Source organism: Argiope bruennichi, chromosome 8, assembly GCF_947563725.1.
Source record: "Argiope bruennichi chromosome 8, qqArgBrue1.1, whole genome shotgun sequence".
Classification (NCBI taxonomy): domain Eukaryota; kingdom Metazoa; phylum Arthropoda; class Arachnida; order Araneae; family Araneidae; genus Argiope; species Argiope bruennichi.
The window spans coordinates 14,094,239-14,115,723 of record NC_079158.1 but is presented as its reverse complement, the minus strand read 5'-3'; the positions used below and the strand labels follow the sequence as shown (position 1 = coordinate 14,115,723).

Genomic DNA, 21,485 nt, shown 5'->3' with positions numbered 1-21,485 from the left:
AGACAAACTAAAGAATGATACAGCATATTAAAACAAGCATTTCATTTATATAGGAATATAAGAATGGAAATGAGGCATAAGCATAAGAAATGGACACCTAAATCTGATATGAAACAAAGTGTTGACTTACAGCATCGTTTCAATTTCTTTGCTGTAATATTTACATAAGTTACTCAAAATTGCATCTACCACTGGAAAATTGGAAGTGTTAATGAAGCGTTTTTGGCGACTCCAACATTTGAGTATCTGTCCTACATGTTTGTGAGGCATCTACGAAACTGGACGTGTTTTCCTGGAACTGGTGTTGACTGGGTGTAGGAACTCTTGGAAACTTTTCTATAAAGTTTCTGTCTGCTACACGTTGTCGGGCTTCAAAGCTCGGCTTCCACTCATACATTCCTGCATAGAAAAGGCTTTTTTTAATAGCGAGCTGTACTGTACTTCAAAGTTTGCCCCATAATTTTAGATATATAACTAGATTAACATGATTTTTGGATATATTTTATATATATAGTTAGTATTTATTTGTATTTGCCACATATTGAAGATTAGGTACTTGACATATAAATATTTACTTAAAGAGAATTTATGAAATGCCTTTCCTTAAAAATCATTTAGGATTTATCATTTGTTACCATTGTTCTATTTTCTAATTAAATATAAATTTTACAGTAAATATTTCCTTGATAAAATTCTTTGAATAATATATATTTAAAACATTTATATAAATAACCGAATTACACTTTAGGAGTTTTAACATTCTAATTGGCAGTTATCAAATTCCATTTGTTATTTTATTCATCTAATAAACAGTTGCCAAGTCTCATTTGTTATCAATGAATGTGCATAAGAAATATAGCAATAAGTTATATACACTTGATTAATTTAATTTATGAAATATCTATTATTCAGGCTCAATATCTATTCTCCAGACTAGACTTAGTCAACATAGAGGAGGGGTAAAAGAAAAATCCCTGTGTTATAGCTAGGGATTCTAAAGATACTTGCTCCTTTACAGGCGATGAAATCCTTCTGTTTTGTTGCTAACTTTATAACTTATGTGCTAAAATTAAACAGCCTTGACATGAATTTTATAAGAAGCATGCCTTGTTTCCAATTGTTGTGTTTCGAATATCGATTATGTCGGCGATCATAGTGTCTATCTATATTCACCTCCTATGTTTAATTGTGCACTTTTAATTAACTAATTTCTACTAATTCTTTTAATAATTTCGCAGTCATATGTTGTAATGTCTGAGATAAATTTTGCAATAAGCTGTTAATAAGGAATACAGTCCACGCCTTTAATTATTGAGCTACAGATAACTGTCGAGTCAAATTTCTTGTAACGCTTGACAGGCATTTTTCCTCTTGACGCCTGGTCTTTCTCATATAATAGAAAAAAACAACGAACAATGAGAGAAAATAAATCGCAAAGGTAATAGCGAAAGTCGCAATTAGTATGATAATTGATGTGTTACAACTAGTACTGGAATCCGATGTGCTAGTGCGGCATTCCTGTTCCCAGTTATCCGGTATCAAGCGCTGGAACTTTTTGGTGAAGTTCGACAAGGGGCAGTATTCCGAGCAGTCATCCAGAATCAGAACATGAGGTTCCCCCATGGTCAGTGGATCCGTCGAATTCAAGTAGAGCAATCGGACAGCCATTAAAGCATCAGCCATTTCGTGCAGCTCAAACAGCAGAGTAGCGCAGTACGGGGCTCGTGGCATATTCGTAAAATTCAAAGCAGCGAAAACTGCATTCAGATTAACATCTTGCTATAAAAAAAAGGGAAGAAAAGATAGTAGAGTAGGAAATTTTAAGATAAAATTTGCCATAAATACCGAGAATAATTATTACCACAGTAAATCTCTCATAACTGACATAATCAGAATAACGCAACTTTAAATGTTATATTTTTAAAAAGTTAAAGAACAAAGAATGCAGTGTGTTAGTGAAGAAGTTTAGGTTTATATGGATGTTGAAAGTTCTGTTGGTTTATATATTGGGTTGGCAACTAAGTAATTGCGGATTTATTTTAGAAAATCAAAGACAATTTTTTCATGGAACTAAATAACTTTATTCTGTAATGTATTGCCCATTTTGATCAATGACCTTTTGCCATCTTTCAGGCAGCATCATAATCCAACGTTCATAAAACTTCTGGTTTTTATTAGCAAAAAACTGAATCAGGTACGATTTGACATCATCAGCATTATTGAAAACTTTACCATTCAAGGAGTTTTGTAAAGATCGAAACAAAAAGTAAGCAGATGATGCAAGGTCAGGACTATATAGTGGATGTGGCAAAACATCCCAAGCAAGCTCCAATAATTTTTGTCGAGTGACCAAAGATGTGTGTGGCCTTGCATTGCCATGATGGAATACAACACCTTTTCGATGTGTCAATTCGGGCCACTTTTCTTCAACTGCATTGTTTAATTTCGGTAGTTGTTCAATGTAGACATCAGAATTGATCGTTCGGTTGGGTGGTAAGAGTTCAAAGTAGACAGTTCCTTTTTAATCCCACCAAACTGATAACAAAACCTTCTTTTGATGAATATCAGCTTTTGATATTGTTTGAGTTGGTTCACCTGGCCTGCTCCACGATCTTTTCCGCTTGATATTGTTGTAAACAACCCATCTTTCATCGCCAGTTATCAGTCGTTTTAAAAATGATCATTTTCATTACGTTTCTTTAGCAAATCGCAGCTGTTAATGCGTTGCGTTAAATGCGTTTCTTTCAGTTCGTGAGGAACCCATGTAGTTTTTGAACATAGCCAAGTTGTTTTAAGTGATTTTCAATGCATGTATGTGATACCTGAAGCTTCTCTGCAATCTCACGTGTTGTACTGTGACGATCCGAATCGATTATTGCTTTGATTAGGTCGTCATCAACTTCAACTGGACGACCAGAGCGCTTTTCATCTTTGAGTAAAAAATCACCAGAACGAAATTTGGCAAACCAATTTTGACACTGCCGTTCTTTTAAGGCTTCGTCACCATAAACAGCACATAACTTTTTATGAGCTTGCGATGCGTTTTTCCCCTTGCGGAAATAAAAAAGCAAAATATGACGAAAATTTTCCTTTTGATTTTCCATTTTTCAACGAACGCCAAACGAAAACTACGCAACCGATCAAAAAACGTTTTTTACTGATTGACAGCTGAATTGCCAACTATCAAATAACAAAATGTGTTTTACATTTGTATTATGTCTGCAAACCTAAAAATTGAACTGAAGCCATCTATGAGTGAAATCCGCAATTACTTAGTTGCCAACCCAATATATTATTACGGACTTCGGGGGTTCTTTTCCGATTTATTGGTCAATGAAGAAAACAATCCTTCAGTAATAAAAGACGATGACTTTTATTTAACACGAAGACACTGATACAAAGACGACAAATATACAACCGAGGCGAGCACAGGAAACACACAGCAGCACACTACAGCAAATAGTAGCCCACAAATAGTAATCGGTGATAATAACAACCACATCACGCAAAGCAGCCAGAAATTCAGCAGGTGGAGGGAATCTACGCAGCTTCATTCTACGATCTCCAAACAGCTGCAATTCTCCACTGTCACTTCGCTTTAGCTGTGTCCAACTGCCGACTCACTACTACACAAATGACTACTCCTCACACGATTCGATGTTGCTTCTACAATACATACCAGGACTCGGCACACAGCTCAATTCAGCAATCGCTTGAGCTCCACTCAACGCTTGCTCTTCTCTGGACTGATTCCACTTTTCGCCATAGACTCTTTCCACGACTCCGACTGACTGCAGCTTGAGACTGCCTTTTATAGTTTCCGGGAGGCGGGCAGAAAAGATTCTGGTCCAATAAGGCGTATCTCGGCTCAATTGCTAAAATTCTGGAAGTTTCTAGTAATATCTATTTTGTCGCCAAGTTCTGGAATCACTCACACGGCACCCGATCAGCACCCAATAGAGATGATCGCAAAACGGTCTTTCCAGTGATTGAACTAACCGTGCTGGAAATCAACATTCCAGGTTTGTAACAATATAATCTCTTGATGACGAAGAAATTATGAAATATGTATTGAGAAAGATGGCGATAAAATGGCATGGGATGAAGACAAAGACCAAGAAAGCTGTATGGTAGGAAACACATGAAAGTTTACAGAATTTCATAAAATTTATTGAAGAGTTTTCTTTCTTGTCATTGTAAAAATAATGAAATTTTAATAATCCGAATTTTTTAAATTAGGTAAGCAATATCTACCACATATTTTTATATGAAAAAATGAATAATTTTTATGTGGTATGGCAATTTTATAATGCTGCTTTCTTTTGATTTTTCAAATATTAATTGACTCGTATGTGTTTTAATTTTAAATAAACTGCGTGATTTTTGGTATTATTTATAAAATTGTGGCCAATAAATCGGGAAACTTGATAAATGGATTTCGCATACTGCAGGTTTAAAGATGACAGGTAAAGTATTCAGTTATCCGGAAGAATCCTTTCTTCAAAAACTGTGCCTCTTATCAGTGTGCGATGAGGCAAATCTATGGAGTTTTAGCAATTAAATACGCAAAGTACTGTATGCACCGAAGAATGAAATTCTGCAATCAGGAGATACAAGAGTTCGTATTTTTAACAAATGAAAATTCAAACAGACTATAGGAATATATTGAGCAATATTTTGTCAGAACTGTCAGATGTTTTATTAATTTTAACTAATTCGAATTTTTCAAAAAATATATTACAATGTCTCACGATACATCAGGTTCAAATATTTTTATTTCTACTTTAGTTGTTTCATTCTTCATGAATTGTATGCTAACACTGATGTTGAACTGTTTTCTTAAAATTATGTTAATAGTTCCTTTTTTACTTCCATTTATTAACGTATGTAGAAAATTTCTTTTCAAGATTTTAATAAAAGTAGTAAATTGATTAGTATTTAAATTAGATTGAGAGATATCAATACATATATACATGCGAAGAGAGAACGAAAGCGACAGTTCGCTACATTTAAGAAATGTAAATACATTTTTAAAAGTGCTATTAAAAATAATAAATATCTGGATTCCTTTTCGTAAAGAAGCAAATTAAACATGAAAACAAAAAAATTCTAATCATAAATGATGAAAATCTTTTTCTTAACATCATGATCGCACTTACTGCGCAATACAGTTGGATTTTCAAGTCGGGTATATCCCCATTTATTTTCTTCTTCATATTTTCACTTATTTTTTGAAGAAAAGGACCTGCGAGAGATAAATAAAATTATAAAAAATTGAAAAATTTAGTAGAAAAAAATGTTTATGGACGCTTTATTTTTTCAAGTTTGTAAGGATGAAATACTGCCTTTTTTTTATATATATAATCTTCCTCACGTACTAGAAATTTGAAATTTTCGACAGATATTAGTTCTTGATGACAGGTTATTTTAGCAATTTGAGCACTCATCTCTCCTTAGTATAAATAAATTTAACAGAAAATTAATTGAATCCTCAGAGATTGAACTATCAAAAAATAATCTATCGATTCCATACTGTTTTTAATTAGGAATTATGCAAGATTTTTAAGATTGAAAAATAAAAAAAAAGTGTTAAACATTTTTTTATTAGTGTAATAAAACGCATAAAGTAGTATTAATTATTCGAAATTCCAGCATTGTAATCGTAGGAAAGAAATTTTCGAATATTTATTGAAAGTAAAAATAGTTTATAAATGTGATTAAAATTCCAATTTGCTTACAGTATTTCTATCAGTTATCTCACTCCTTTAAGTTTTTGTTTTGATTTTTAAAAAATATCCACTGATAAAAAGTAAGAAATTATAATATGAGAATGTTATATACAGAGTGCGGCAGAAAAACCCGGACAAAAAATTTTTAATATAACTTGATTAAAAATAAATAAAATATAACAAATAATAATAAGAATAGACTTTCACTAATAAATAAATAAATTTAATTTGTTTCAAAGTGGGCGCCTTTTGCAGCGATGCAGAGGCGTAAACCCTTATTGAAATTTTCATCAAAATGCCGCAATTCGTCTACCTTTAATCTATCCCATTCCCGCCGACGCTATTGCTTTAGAGGGTACAAAACTTTTATGTCGTTTAGTGCAAGCCCTAGGCTCCAAAATGGACCATACACTGTAATCATGAGATTGACATTCGGCGAGTATTATGCTCACTCTCCAGATGATATCACCACCGGAAAATGCGCCTTGCACCACTCTACTGACTTTTTAGCATTGCGAGTTAGTGCGGAGTCTTGTTGAAACTTTCACTTTACATTGCCGAAGTGCGTTTTGAGCCACTGAAATACAGCACCTTCTAGAATGTCCCGTTGTACACTTTTTGCTTTATTTTAACGCCCCCATCCACAAAAACCAGAGGAGTTTTGCCGCTTGCGCAAATTCCGCCTCAGACCATGACCGACTTTGGATTTTTGCGATGTTTAACAATTGTTGAAGTGTTTGGAGTGTCTTCCGACTAGATCCTGTAGTTTTAGGAGTTAAGAGCTTTTCGACGGTAAAGAGCTTCTCATTAGTGAAAAGGAATCTCTCTTGGCATGTTTAAAAAGTTTTCGGCATCTTTGGAGCCGCACGAATTTGTTTTCTTCGGTGAGAAGCTGAACTTTCTGGAACTTGTAAGGCTTTAGTCCAAGCTCTGTTTTTGCCATTCGTTGCACTGATTTGTCCTTTATTCTCAGTTCACGAGCAATCTTTGAAGTTGTTGAAGTGTTCACCTTACGTTTTCTTTTACTTCATGGACTTTGACCAGGCTCTTTGAAACGATAGATTGCATCAGACACTGTTTGCTGAAGCATATTAAGCAAACGAACGACTTCGTATTGTCGCTTTCCTTGCCGTATTGCCGTCAACTCTAAAATAGCATATCTGTTGCTTGGCATTGTAAAAAAGCCAAAAACAATACGTAAACTAAAAGATACATTATAAAATGTGTTATAATTGAAGTGGTAGACAAAAAAGAAGCGAACACAAATTAAAAAGAAATTAATTAACTTCTATTCTATGATGTAATAACTTTGTCCGAGTTATTTTTGCCGTACCTTCTACAATGAAAATATTACTAAAGTGAATTAGAACATTGAATATGTCAATTATATATATATTTTTAGAAAACTAGACGGTTGAAAGTGATTTTCTGCGAGATGAAATTTTATGACCATTTACAATGTGGGTAAAATTTGAAAAAGATCAGGCGATTTAGTATGATAGTTTGATATGGAATTGAAGCCATCAGCATGAGTGCTTTCGTTCCCCGATTAAAATTTAAGAACCCGTTTAAAGCCACAGTGAATATTCTAAACAATAATGATTTAAAAAATATGTTTTTTTTTAATCTAATGTATATCAGTGTATTAAAAAAAATTGGTGGTTAAAATCAAAACTGTGAAGAGTTGAATACAGCAAGAGGAAACCAAAGCCATAATGAATCTTAATGTATAAAATTAATTTAAATAAACGTAAATACGATTCTATTTTATTTAAAACTTTTCTGACCTCAAGATTTTTGATAAGAAACTTTTTATTTTTAATACGCTAATAAAAGCAGTTTAAAAAATTTTTTTAAATGTATAAATAATTTGTTAACATATTGTTTATACGCTAGATAAAATATTTAAAATTTTACTATTTTTGACTTCTATTTGTAACATGCGTGATTTGGCATTTATGATGCGAAAAAATTTGTTCAAAATGCTCTATAGAACAGACTGTTCAACCTGGAGTGATCAAATTTGGCATTCTTGGAACAAGATATTGGTAGGTGAAGCGAGTATATTCTATACAGAAACGAGTCAATTTATTAATTTTTTTTCTTTCGGTCTAAAGGTATTTTTCGGACAGTATAAAACATGGAAATTCTTCAAAATCTAGAATTGTTTGACGAAAACAATACTTTTTACTAATCTTTCTATTTACTATTCTGAAATATTCCGTAAGCGAGAAAGTAACAATTTAGTCCCAGAAAAATTTTGAACTATTTTTTTAAAGACAAGGCAAACAATCACTCTGTAGAAAACAAGAAATTTTAACATCTGGTACAAAACTTTATATTAGCTGATATTTAGCGTTAATATACTTTAAAATATTGCGAATAACCATTCTGAACTTACAAGCGAAAGAGTGGAACTTTTCTCCCTGTTATAATATTTAATTGCTGAATTGCTTGCCGTTACTCGACAAGAAAGTATTTCTCTATCTTTCATTTTTTTAAATTAACCTTTTAATTATTTCACTATGCCTCCTTTTTTTAGACCAAATTTGATGTTCTAATAATATAACAGATTAGAATTATCAGATTTTAAATTAGATATGATCTCTGTGGTGTTAGCGTTATATCTAAGAAAATTAAAATATATACTTCATAAGCAGATAAACGCTACTTAATAAAATATTCAATTTTTATTTGAACAATGCCTTTAAGTAAAATTATTATATAAAACAATGGTACTACAGAAATCTTTAATGCCTACAACAAGCAAATGCTACTTTTTTTAATGAATTAATATTTTTTGAAGATTATTATAGAATTCTGTAAATACGGGAGATAATAAACAAAATGATTTAAACATTATAATATTCTTATTCAGAAGAATAAAATAATCTTTATTTTATCCGCTTTCTTGAAGCAGATATTGCCGCCTGCCTGCAGAGTCATAATTCAATTTTTATTTTAGTCTTAGCGTTAGTTTAACGTGTCATTTTCGAAATTAAAAAGGAAGCATTTTTAAGATGGACATTGTTATTTTAAATCGTGATCAGACGATGTGGGCAGCATCTGAACTGACAACCCCTTTAAAAATTTCAGCATCACTTTAAAATGACACTACTTGGTGGTGAATTTGAAAAAATTTCAAGAATGCATGATAATTATGATAATAAATTATAAATTAAGCACTAAGAAATAAAATTTAAATTTAAAAAATCTTGTTTTTAGAACACAGTAAAAGTTTTAAAAATTATTATTTTAGATTCATTTTATCAATTTAATTTATATTGATTAGAAACTTTCTAAGAATCAGATTAAACTAGCTAAAAATAAAACTAGGCTAAAAAAATTTGAAAATTTCATTCCTTGGATTATTTATTTATTTTTCTTCTTGAGATTAGAATAGGAAACTCACCTATACGCAGCCTCAGTATAAGGTCGGATCCAAAAAAGATCTTAAATGTTTCTTCTGCAAATTCTTGAATCTCGTCATAATAATTATCTATCAAAGTTGGGATGGTAAGGTTGTGCGTTTTCTGGAAAGAACCAACGAGAAATCATATACTTTGAGACAAAAATGAGGTTTTTAAAATTAACGACAGAGATTTGAACAGAACTTTTCAATGCCATATATTGGATCGTCTCAGAGAAATTCTAGAACTGAAAAATATGAAACGAAACTGCTGAAAAATTACGGTATTGAAAGGAATTTGGAATATTAGGGCATCTTTCATTCCTCGATTTTCTCGTAACGCAATATAGAACATTTTATACTTTACATTACAATGAAGAAAATAAGGAATGTTGTTTTCCTTTATACTCATTGCGCCTAAAATACAATTTAGTTCTAATATGTTGGCGACCGCATACCGAATTTCATTTATCTAAATTCGCTGTAATCTTCAAGTATCGCATTGACATGTACGCAAATATGCCCGTCGAAATCAATTAACTCTTTGACGGAGACCAAACGTTTAATATATCTATAATTCTGATGAAAAAAACTATCTTTTTTCATAAAGCTTTTTATATTTTTACTTTCCCGTTTAAAAATTATAGAAAAAGTATTGTAATTGTCAAAAAAATCCGATTTTGATGAATCTCCAAGTTTTAGATCTTCCTGAATTCGACAAACATATTTTTAGAATGTCTGAGACAAAAAAAAAAAAAAAAAAAACTCTTGGAACTAGACAGATGAAATTCAGTATATGGTCTTTACACTAAATTTGTAAATTTCTGTCAAATTTTGAGCAAAATCGGTTTTAAAAAAGTGTTTCCTCGGCTGTTCGAATATAATTTCACGTGATAACTACAAAACGAAGAAAGCTAGATAATTAAAATGTGGTGCACTGATTTAATATCTATGGTGTAGACACTTATCAAATTTTGAGCCAAATCCATCAAAATGTTGAATGTCTATGGTGTAGACACCTATCAAATTTTGGGCCAAATCCATCAAAGTGTTGGAATGTCTATGGTGTAGACACCTATCAAATTTTGGGCCAAATCCATCAAAGTGTTGGAATGTCTATGGTGTAGACACCTATCAAATTTTGGGCCAAATCCATCAAAGTGTTGAATGTCTATGGTGTAGACACCTATCAAATTTTGGGCCAAATCCATCAAAGTGTTGAATGTCTATGGTGTAGACACCTATCAAATTTTGGGACAAATCCATCAAAGTGTTGGAATGTCTATGGTGTAGACACCTATCAAATTTTGGGCCAAATCCATCAAAGTGTTGAATGTCTATGGTGTAGACACCTATCAAATTTTGGGACAAATCCATCAAAGTGTTGAATGTCTATGGTGTAGACACCTATCAAATTTTGGGACAAATCCATCAAAGTGTTGGAATGTCTATGGTGTAGACACCTATCAAATTTTGGGCCAAATCCATCAAAGTGTTGAATGTCTATGGTGTAGACACCTATCAAATTTTGGGACAAATCCATCAAAGTGTTGGAATGTCTATGGTGTAGACACCTATCAAATTTTGGGACAAATCTATCAAAGTGTTGAATGTCTATGGTGTAGACACCTATCAAATTTTGGGACAAATCCATCAAAGTGTTGAATGTCTGCCCGTCTATACTTTCAGAAGCACAGGAATGTGATAATTAAAAAATGCAGTGACTTAAATATGTCAAATTTAATACGTGATTTTGTAACTATACATATAGTGCGGTGTCAAATTTCGGTTCTAATCGGTGGGGAAGAACGCGTCTAGAACACAAGTTCGATTTTCGGATACTATGAACCCCATGCGGAGATGAATCGTCAAAAAACTCGCCAAGAATCATACGATACATACATTAAAACTTCTAAGTTCACGGCAATAGTTATTATTTCGTAACTATTTTACGGCAATGTTATGTAAAGCATTCTCTGCCTTACCGAAGGTCCACAACTTTTTCCAGGAGAGGATGGAGATTGGGGATAATGACTTTGTTAGAGAATATGCGAGAAAGTTTTGAGAGACCACTCCTGTTGGTTTGAATTCTTTCCCTGTATACACTCCCCTCGGGGGGGGGCACCTCGAAACGAGGATGAGATGCAGGAGGCTACACGAAAAGGTGGGGATCTGGCTCCTCCACATCAATGACGGGACCTACTTCCTTAGGGAAGAATTGCACCGTGGCCGGTGATGGCCCTTAGGACTCAACCGCAGTTCCCACCAGTGTTGCTGTTGTGGCGGTTCGGTCATTCAATATTTATTATCTGTGTGCCTTCGGGCGAGTCGGAGAGTCAATAATATGACTTCCCCTGTGATGCGAAAGTTTATAAAAAGACAATTTCAAAGAGATAAAGTATATGTAATACTTAAAAGAATCAACAAGATGTTAAAAAAAATTATTTTTTCTAAAGTTATCGTTCCAGAATTTATAAATTTGCGAATAAAAGATGTCATTAAATAAATGATTAAATTCTGAAAAATTTGCATAAACATAATTTTAAAAAACATGTGCACTCAGCTTATAGTCAAAATAATTGATAACTAAATTTAATTCTAAAATTTTACAACTATACAAGGTAAAAGTGAAAACGTTTTCAAAATTTTGATGTAAATTTGAACGCTGGAGGAAAAGAAAATGATAATGTTGAAATAGCATTACTTTCTGAGTTAGAAGTGTTGAAATCTTTCAATAAAAGGCAATGTGATTTTTTTTTTTTTTTTGTATTATTTATCGACAATTTTTTGTTGTAAGCATCCTTTTTCCAGTTGTTAATTTATAAAAATTCGTGTATTAGAACCAGTTGGTCGAAATGAACAAACAATTTTCCTACTCTTGAAATAAGAAGAAAGAGAATAAGACGAAAGAAACATTGCGACCTACTCCAGTTTCTGTTTTATTTTTTTCTATTATCTAATTAGAGGAGAATCTCTGTCCCGAGAAAAAATTGTCACGTACTCATTCAACTATGAGTACGTAAAACGTTTTAAATGTTTATGAATTTTCATTTTCGTATTGAATTGTGATATCTATGAATTTCAGCTCAAAGGTTTAAAAATGCTATTCGTTGACTGTTAATTTCCTCAATGAAAAAGAAAGAAACCGTGGCATAAAATACAGTAATTATTATAGCGTTTATTTGAAAAAATTCTATGAAAATTCGTTTTAATCTTCTGTCAAATATCGACTTTATGTTCCTCCTATTCAAGCAATTAAAATGCATATATCACATCTCTTAGTTAGCTTTTTGATGAAAAAAATAATTTCTAACTAATACCAATATCTTTTTTCTTGATAATTAGTTTGTTTATATTGTAGGATTTACTTATAATGTTTATAATTTCGCATGCATAAAAAATATCGCATTTTTCGAAGTTAAGCATTATTTAATTTTGAAATCCATTCACCGAGGTGACGTTAATTTAAAAAAAATTGAAATCTGCTATCGCAAGTTTCAAATTATTATTATGTAAGATATTTACTTTTTTAAGTCACGTGGTATCAATCCGACAGAAAAACATGTGACAAATGTTCTCATGTGACTCATATTTTGCAATCGCCAACATTTAGAAAAGTGATGATTTTTCCGTATCTCAAAAGCAAAGTTTCTAAAGTTTATTTTCTCGAGGCCAGAATTTCTTATTTTATGAAAATCAATTTAAACCTTTTTTAAACAATCGCATGACTATCAGATCACGCATAAATCGATATTAAGAATATGGTGCCCCCCTTTGAAATTTTTTCCGGTCCCCTCTTTTATCATTTTTAAAAAACCTTAATAGCGAAAAACTGATGCCTCAAAAGCGATAAATCATTCGAGCTTCAAAACTTTATCTCAAAATCATTTTTTTTTGAGGAAATTTGGTTTAAACTAGTTTGGAATGATCACGTGACTACTATATTGCGCATTAGTCAATTTTTAGAAAAGCAGTGTTGTTGTTTTATTAATCTCAAAATTATTCGAGCTCCGAAACTTTTTTTGCCAGCTAGAAAAATTTAAAATTTAAATAAAAATATATACCTTTCGATATCTCCCCTCGCTGTTTTGCGTTCATTCCTATTTTCTTCTCTGTACTACTTTTGGCTATAATTTCTTGCAACCCTGCCCTTTATTGTCTAGGCGGAAGAATCGGGTACATGGCTGATGTTAGCGCTAAGTTTTAACTTCATGTGGGTGATGTGTCGTCAACCTTCTTTGTCATTTTCTAATAACCCTAAAAGCGAAAAACTAATGCCTCAAAAGCAAAAAATGTCCTGTTTTCTGTCCCTAACATTTTGAGGGATCAAAAACTCCAAAACAAAACTACATCATGTTCTTACATGATACTAACAGCCTTTCAGTTTGGAGCGAAGCCTGTTTTTATTTATTTATTTATTTATTTATTTTTTTTTTTTTTACTTAAAGAGCGACCCAGCTCATTCAATTTGCTTTTCCACGAAAACTTTGGCTATTCTCAATTTCTGAAATTTAATCGACTAGTTTCATTTGCTTTTGTTTTCCTTAACGACAATTTCTTAATGCCATATGTCCTTGGACAAGGGTCTCACTTTCATTCCTCAACCTAGAAGGTAAGCGATTTTTTTCCCCCCAAATAACACATATGTGATTGATCTGCTTATTTTTATCCATTGATCATTTGCAATATATTGTTAAAAATATAGCACTTTCGAAGCCATTTTTTCACCAGAATATGCATAGATTATAGCACTCAAAAACAATATAGTGGGTACCTTACCATAAACCTTAAACAGGCTACTCTGACCCGTCTGAAGGCACACGGAAAAAATCTGTATGACCAGATCGTTGCAACAGTAACATTGTCAAGAACTGTGAGTCCAAGGGCAATCACCGGCCACGATACAACCCTTCCCTTGGGAAGTACGCCCCGTCATCGATGGGAGGAGCTGACCCCTATTCCTCCTTTTTTCTGTCCTCCAGGATGGGGTGAACCAGCCACCATTCCGGAATCTTCTCGTCCTCAATATTACGAGATGCACCCCCCCCCCCTTCTCCAGTGGGAGCAATACAGAGAGTAAATAACATTAGAAGAAGGGGGGAAAAAAAGGGCAGACGTTGAGGATGAGAAGTATAGGCTAAAGCGAGTCCGCACATGACATTTGTAAATAATCTTATGTTACAAATAATTTACTTTCATCACTAGTTTGTTTTTTTGAAACAATTGATATATTTGTAATTTTTTAGGTTATTTTCTCCAGTTTTGCTGATGATCTTTAAAATAACATAACCGACTAATGCTTGTTGATTTCGATTCACGATAACTTACATAACATGAGAAAACAAAATTAACTCACCTCAATATTCAGAGTATCGTAAAGAAACAAAATCATCTCTCTAGAAATATCCATTTCTGTATAATTTGACACCTCTTCAAGCATTTTCTGAAAAATAAAATTAATGCGTATGATTAGAAATTAATGATACTCTTATAATGATACTCTATTAATGATACAAATATACTCTTATAATTCATTTACGCTAACAAAATCGTTTTTTATTGTTATTTCAATTATTTTGGTATAACGATAAACGAATTTCTTGCATTTCAACTACGGATTCATAGTACAATAATTTCAATAACTTTTCAGAACTTAAATGTAAATCTGATGGTCGATAATACACACAAGGAAGCGCAAAGGCGTGCCTATATAAAATGGCGCCCAGGGCAAATACCAAAATAGTATCACCTCTCTGGTTGTTGTTTTTTAACTGCAATCTATATATTCCCCTCCTTCGACACTAAATCATGAATCCATTAGCTGCAAAACATGTAGCTCGTTTTCATTTTATTTAGGCATTAGAATTTAGTTTCAAGGATAATATAATGCTTTTTTCTGTTTTTACAATTGTTTTTTTTTTTTTTTTTTTTTTTTGAAGAAATAATTGTTTTAAGTGCAGCTTAAGTTAAATTAGCTTAGCAATTATTTTGAAATGAGTTGGATGTTACGAAATTCATTAAATGATGAATATAATTAACTTAATGGGTGAATCAACTGCAATTTGAATGATCATCACACAGTGCCATGTGAAGCATGATTACCCAAGATGCCCACAATTTTATTTTGTGAGAGAGGGATGGTAAATTTATTAGAGAGAAGGAAATTTTAAGATCCGCTTCACTGGTTTTAATTTTGAAATGAATCAAATGGTCTTTTTATGCTATTATATGCTTCGATTTTATTCTTAGTAGATATTACGTTCAAACAAAATATTGTTACAAACCTGTAATTTTGCTTCCCAGCGTGAATAGTGTCATCAGACCGTTTTACAGTCATCTGTACGGTAAGTGTTCTAAATAAACTGGTACAAGCCAATTCAACATACGATGCCATGGTGTCTCCTCACCATTCATTCTGCGAAACAACGCTCGTATGGCGAGTCACGTTGTTATATTTTGTTTTGCTCGTTAAGCGAGGTTTGACTGTACAAGTAAAATAATTTGAAATGAAAACTGTAAATAACACTGAGAAAGAATTTAAATAAATAACTACAAATTACTGATTTTAGAAAAATTATTCACATTCATTTTGCACAAAAAATATTTCATCGCACCAAAGTTAAGTTTTGCTTTTAAAGAAAGAGTTACATTCTACCTCGCTTTAAAAAAAGGTACCAGTTTGGTTGAAACAGAACAAGGAAAGGGATCAATTCTAAAAAGTAGAAATACCTGATGTTTTCTGATAAGCTCCAGCCTTTCTTCGGAATTAATCAATCTCGCTGATTCCTGGAATCCTCGAGGGCAGGCGCTTCGGTAAACCATGTACTAAATTATTCAAGCAGAATCACGAATTAGCCAAAGGAAAAAAAATTGTCTGAATAGTACATTCACAATTGTTTTTGCTCAATTGTATTGGGAAATAGGATGAATAGCAAGAGTTTTAGTTGTAAAAATTAGTAAGAGTTTAATAAATATTATGTATATTAATTTTTTTATCTTAACATATTATCTTAATACAAGTAAGAGTAATTGTATCTATGTGTCTATACAAGTTTGTACCGATTTTAGAAAAATCATTCACATTCTTTTTAATTAATAAATTTATTTTGCACGGAATTATAATTTACAATTTAAACCCTTAACTGGGGAGGTGGAATTTTAGGACTTAACTGGGGAGGTGCAGTCTACGAGACCGCATTTCATTTACAATCAAATTAAATTTTCTAATGAATGTATTAATATAAAAAACTGCCAATATATTTTGCAGATATTTTTCTTGATATATAGACATGTTTTAGAAATTTTCCGAAATATATTATCATTCAAAAAAAAGCAAATGCGTTGGAACATACATTTTCTTCTCAAATGACATGTTACAATAAATAATATTCTTGAAAAAGCATATTACTTTTTACTGTTTAAATCATTTATTTTTACAGTATATGAAGGTATATAGAAGACAATATAATGTAAAATTCAACAATTATATGAAAAATAAAAAATAAAAGGACAATGGGTAAAATTGGCCCTTTTTTTATCGGCTTGTGTGATTTTCATAACACGGTTTTCTAGGGAATTTTAAATATACAAGTTAAGAACTAGATAAAAATCAACCTATAAATTCTGTATATATATCTCTTGGTATATTAATATATTTTATAAATTTTTCAAAATACATTATCACTAGAAAAATTAATTATGTTTGAGCATACATATCAAAATCAGTTGAATGCAAACTTTCATCGAAAAACTCTTCTGTACAATTATCCTTATCACTAAAATCACTTTATTCTTCATTTAAAAGTGTCTGCAGTACTGCTTCATAATAGAATCAGTAAACTGGATGATATTTCGGGGCCCAAGTTTTAGCGCCAACTGCTAAGCCTTGTTTGTCACTGGGACACTAACAGGGAGATGCGGTCTTAGAGACCGCGCTCGAAGAAATAACTGAATTATTTAAAAAAGCATCTGCTGAAATCGGTTCAAAAAGTGCACGTGTATTCAAGGTCATAAATCTGGAAGCTACAGGGTCCATCCATTCAATTGAGCGAAAAATAGAATAGGGGTGACAGAAAATCCATCGCTAGCGGTCTCACAGACCGCACGTCTCCAGTAAAGGGTTAAATATATAAAGGGGGAAAAAAAAAGAAAAAGAATGCGATTTGGAGCATGATTGAGGAATTGAATCCACATCTTGAGTGATTTGATAAGTGACTGAAACCAAAACTTCGTTAAACTAATTAAATTTGTTACTTGAAAGAAGTAAGAGCTAGGGATTTGTAGCAACAAAGGCTGTTATCCTGGATGCGGAAAGCAAGCAGTTACAGAGCAGCTTCGCTATTACGATTCAGTCTATGTCAGGTTTCTAAGTTCAATTAAAGAGGTATAACAAAGCGAAGAGTTCACGCAACACGGAGCGATGATATGGTAAAAGACCTATAGAGGCCAAAACAGAATGTGATTAATGAAGTTGACAGATATTGAAGTGCTTCATTGCTTGAAATTGCTTCGAGACAAATTTGTTACCTTTAAGGATTTGCTAAGGTAACAAAGCATGAAACCATTGCCAACTGATTTTGAAGAAGAATGTCAAACATGTCCAAGCGATCTCATAGATTGCTCGCGCCTGTTAGGCTAACCATTTGAGCTGGCAACAGATTTGCTTGCAAAAAATCGCAAACTCGCAGCGAATTCACACCAATTATCCTGATACCTTATGGAAATTCGAAAAAAAGATTTATATCGTCTAAATGAATTCATGTTGGGCCCAAAACTGTGCACTGGTAAAAAATCTCAGTTTAGTTTAGTTATATTAACGTCCCGTTTTAAAGCAACACTAGGGCTATTTTGGGACGGACCTTGTAATTTTGAACCGCAGTCAGATGACGAGGACGACATCTGAGCTGGCATCCTTCTCTCCACATCATACCGCACTAGTGAGAGGGCGTTTGGCCCGGATGGATTTAACGTGCACCATACCTGCTTACACGACGGTTCTTCGGTGGAATCTTCGTATCGAACCTGAAACCCTCCAATTCCGAAGCCGAGACCTTACCACCAGGCCACCGCGGCAATGCAAAAGAATCTCAGAAGACGAGTTATTACTTTACTTTTACTCCCGGACATTATTTTTTACTTTTGTGATAATTTCCTGTCGATATGTACAATAAATCGTTCACGAGTTTGAGACAAAAGCATTTCAACGAGAGAGGCTCGTCTTTTCAGCTCAAATAGTTAATCCAACAATTTGCGTAATTTCTTTTTCAAATGTACAATGTTCATTTCAATATCTTAAAAAAGCAGATCGACAGTGAGTGATTGCTGAGATTTGGCGATCTGTCTTTCCAATTTGGCACAGATTGGTTTCGTATCGGAACTTTAATGAGCCTAAATTCCGTGGGGTCTCCAATCACTGTCAAGCTGATGTATTGAAATTATTCTGGTTTAGTATTGCTAAGTGTTACATTAACAGAAAAATATTACCAAAATGATCGATTTGATCCGGATTTTCTTGTGTGCGGAATACTGATTTTGTTATGAAATGTCAGAAATATAAATTATCCTTCGAGTAAAAAAGAATTCAAAATTAGTAAAACTAAGTACTTTATCTTGATCCTCTGGAAGGTAATAAATGGGAATCGGCTGCCATATGAGATCGTCTTCAAATTTCCATATCCCTTCGGGCTCATAGAGAGCTGCCACGGTCACTTCAGCACCTCTTACGCAGCGGTCTACTGCCGAACTGTTCACAATCACCTGGCAGTCACAAAAGTTTTAAAAAGACATTAACATACTAATAAATAATTAGAACTGAAAATCTAACAATTTTCAGCATTGAAAATGGTAGGAAAAATTGTATCAGATTTGAAATTCAATTTTTCATGCCATTTTCAACCTTACTTTCCAAAAATGTGAGAGTTTTTCATTTATTTATCAAAAAATGATTCGTGTTTCTTTATAAACGGGGTAATGCTGAATTTTTTGTTCCTATTTAATGGGAACATAGGAAATAGCAAAGTGATACATGATAAATTAATATGGGAAATATAAAATAGAATATAGAAATTGGATTTTGCTTAGGAAAGAGTGGTTGCAAACCCCATGCAGAATGTGCATAAGGGAATTGAAAACGAATTATTTATAAATGTATTCATCTTTTGTTCTCGGAAAAATAATTCGATGTATAAGTATTAACCTAACCAAGAACATGTTTATTGTTACGAAAAAATAAATATATATAAACGTTTTAAGTTGAGTGTCCTCGAAAAATGTGTCTATATCTTCTTACCATACTGCAGATATTTTAATAATCAGATTTTTAAAAAAATAAATAAAACGTCAAAATGATGCATCGTCTTGAATGGTGCCTGAGAGGAAGACACCCGAGTGCAGAGGGTTAATATCTATTTATTCATCAGTGTCACATTATTACAAATAATGCTCAAAGTTGCGACTTAAAAAATGATCTAATTTGTTAATACACACGATACACTTTTGAAGATATGGTATTCAAAGATTCAAATTAAATTAAATAGTGATAGGCAAATTAAAATTAAGATGTTTAAATATGTCATATAAAAAAATAAAACATTCTTAAAAAACAATAGTAGTAGAGCATGAGCTTACCTCTTTGGGATTGGACGTTAAATAAGTCTTGTACATGGAGCGAAGAAATTTACCAAGCGCATAATGATGCTTCTTTCCTGCCTGAAGGAAAGAACATCTTATTCGTATGCAATTCTTGGACTTTATTCAATTGAATTTTATAAATATTAGTAAATATGCACTTGAATTTTTCTCTAAATATAATTCATTTTAGTTTTAAAGAAACTGAATGTGAAGCGATCCTTTTAAATCCTTGATGCTTGCACTTCGCTAGAAATCTTTAAACACCACATTGAAGGCTAAATATGAGATGCTTCCACTTCAAAATATTAACATTTGTTATATAAATATCTTCTGAAAATTACCTTCCGTTCGAAAGAGGGAACGTGCTGATCGATTTAAAACAAATGTTAACTCAAATACATATTTTAAGACATAGAAAGTGTCCGAAAGGGTAGATTTTTTTTTTTAGTCGTTTGACTATTGTAAGCCAAATTTTGTGCAGTAGCTTCTGAGGGTAAAGACCCCTGAGCACCCGACAAAAGGGTCATGACACTCACACACTCGCTTGCACAACCCCTTTTTACAGGGGGGATCATTCACGCACCTTCACAGAAAGAACACAAGGAAGAGAACAACCATGCCCGAACCAGGACTCGAACCCGGAACGCCTAGATCACGGGGAAGACGCGATGCCCCTAGGCCAGGACGCCGGCAAAAGGGTAGATCAAACATATAATAACAACTCATTTTTGAAATAAAACTTGGGCTGCTTATATGAACATCAAATGAGCAGCAGACGCTTCTCGTGTTGTTATTCTCATAATTGGATTTTGTACTATCGTAAATTTGCGTTCCATTTAATTTACGCTTTTATATATTTTTTGCACATTCTATTCTTTTCCTTAAAACATTGGCAAAGGTATTTTATTAAAGGCAATCATTGGGATTTTATTTAAAGCATTGTCCCTGTTGTGACTCTTCGATCACAATAGAGCGTTTGATTTTTCAGAGCACCATTTATTATTATTATTTAAGAAAATCAAAACAATTATTCTACAATATTCAAACAAAAAGTGTTTGTAAAACAGTTATTACGTTTACGGTCCTTTTTATTAATTTTTATCAATCGATAAATAATTCATATATCGAGTTTCATGACTATAAACTGCCACCCTCATTCAAACATCATGGGTTCTAAAGAGTTGCATTAGAAAAATCTGATAATTTTAATTCCGTTACTTCCATCTTTACAAAGCAGTGCTTTCTACAACTCCTATCACCAGCAGCTGCGTTTATTGAGCGTAATCACAATTGTGCAAACTGTACAGTCAGCACATATAAAAAGAGGAAATTACAATGCAGATTGACAGATGTTATTTATACCAGCTGAATATATTATTATTTTCCAAGTCTAGGCGGCTCTTTCGCATAAAATAACGAGGCTGATTTGCACATTGAATAACTGAATTTTTATTTTTTAAACCGCATTTAAAGAGGAAGTATTAGCTAAAAAAAAGGCCACAATATCGCAAATACCCTTGTTAATACTATAGCAATTAAGATAACATTAAAGTTCCAAATAAGATGCGTCATCTAATTTGGGAGCTAAGTAAATTCGTCTGTCTACGCGTTAAGGGATTATAAACCATTAAAAGAAAAAAAATATTTTAGAAAGCCAACTACTTCTTTTTGTTATGAATTGTTAATATTATATGTTTCATCAGAAGAGCGATTTTACG

The 21,485-nt window shown here is 32.7% G+C and overlaps 1 protein-coding gene across 1 annotated transcript in view; it reads right to left on the bottom strand.

Moving 5' to 3' along the window:
- Positions 1-21,485, bottom strand: part of LOC129981491 (testicular acid phosphatase homolog) — a 33,667-nt gene continuing 12,182 nt past the window's right edge. Inside the window, exons 4-11 of the mRNA XM_056092343.1 lie at positions 19,765-19,845; positions 18,742-18,894; positions 15,868-15,963; positions 14,495-14,581; positions 9,142-9,262; positions 5,160-5,245; positions 1,491-1,779; positions 1-399 (exon numbers count right to left, since the gene is read on the bottom strand). Of these exons, the coding sequence (XP_055948318.1) occupies positions 209-399; positions 1,491-1,779; positions 5,160-5,245; positions 9,142-9,262; positions 14,495-14,581; positions 15,868-15,963; positions 18,742-18,894; positions 19,765-19,845 (1,104 nt within the window). The 3' untranslated portion in view covers positions 1-208. The remainder of the gene's footprint in view (positions 400-1,490; positions 1,780-5,159; positions 5,246-9,141; positions 9,263-14,494; positions 14,582-15,867; positions 15,964-18,741; positions 18,895-19,764; positions 19,846-21,485) is intronic.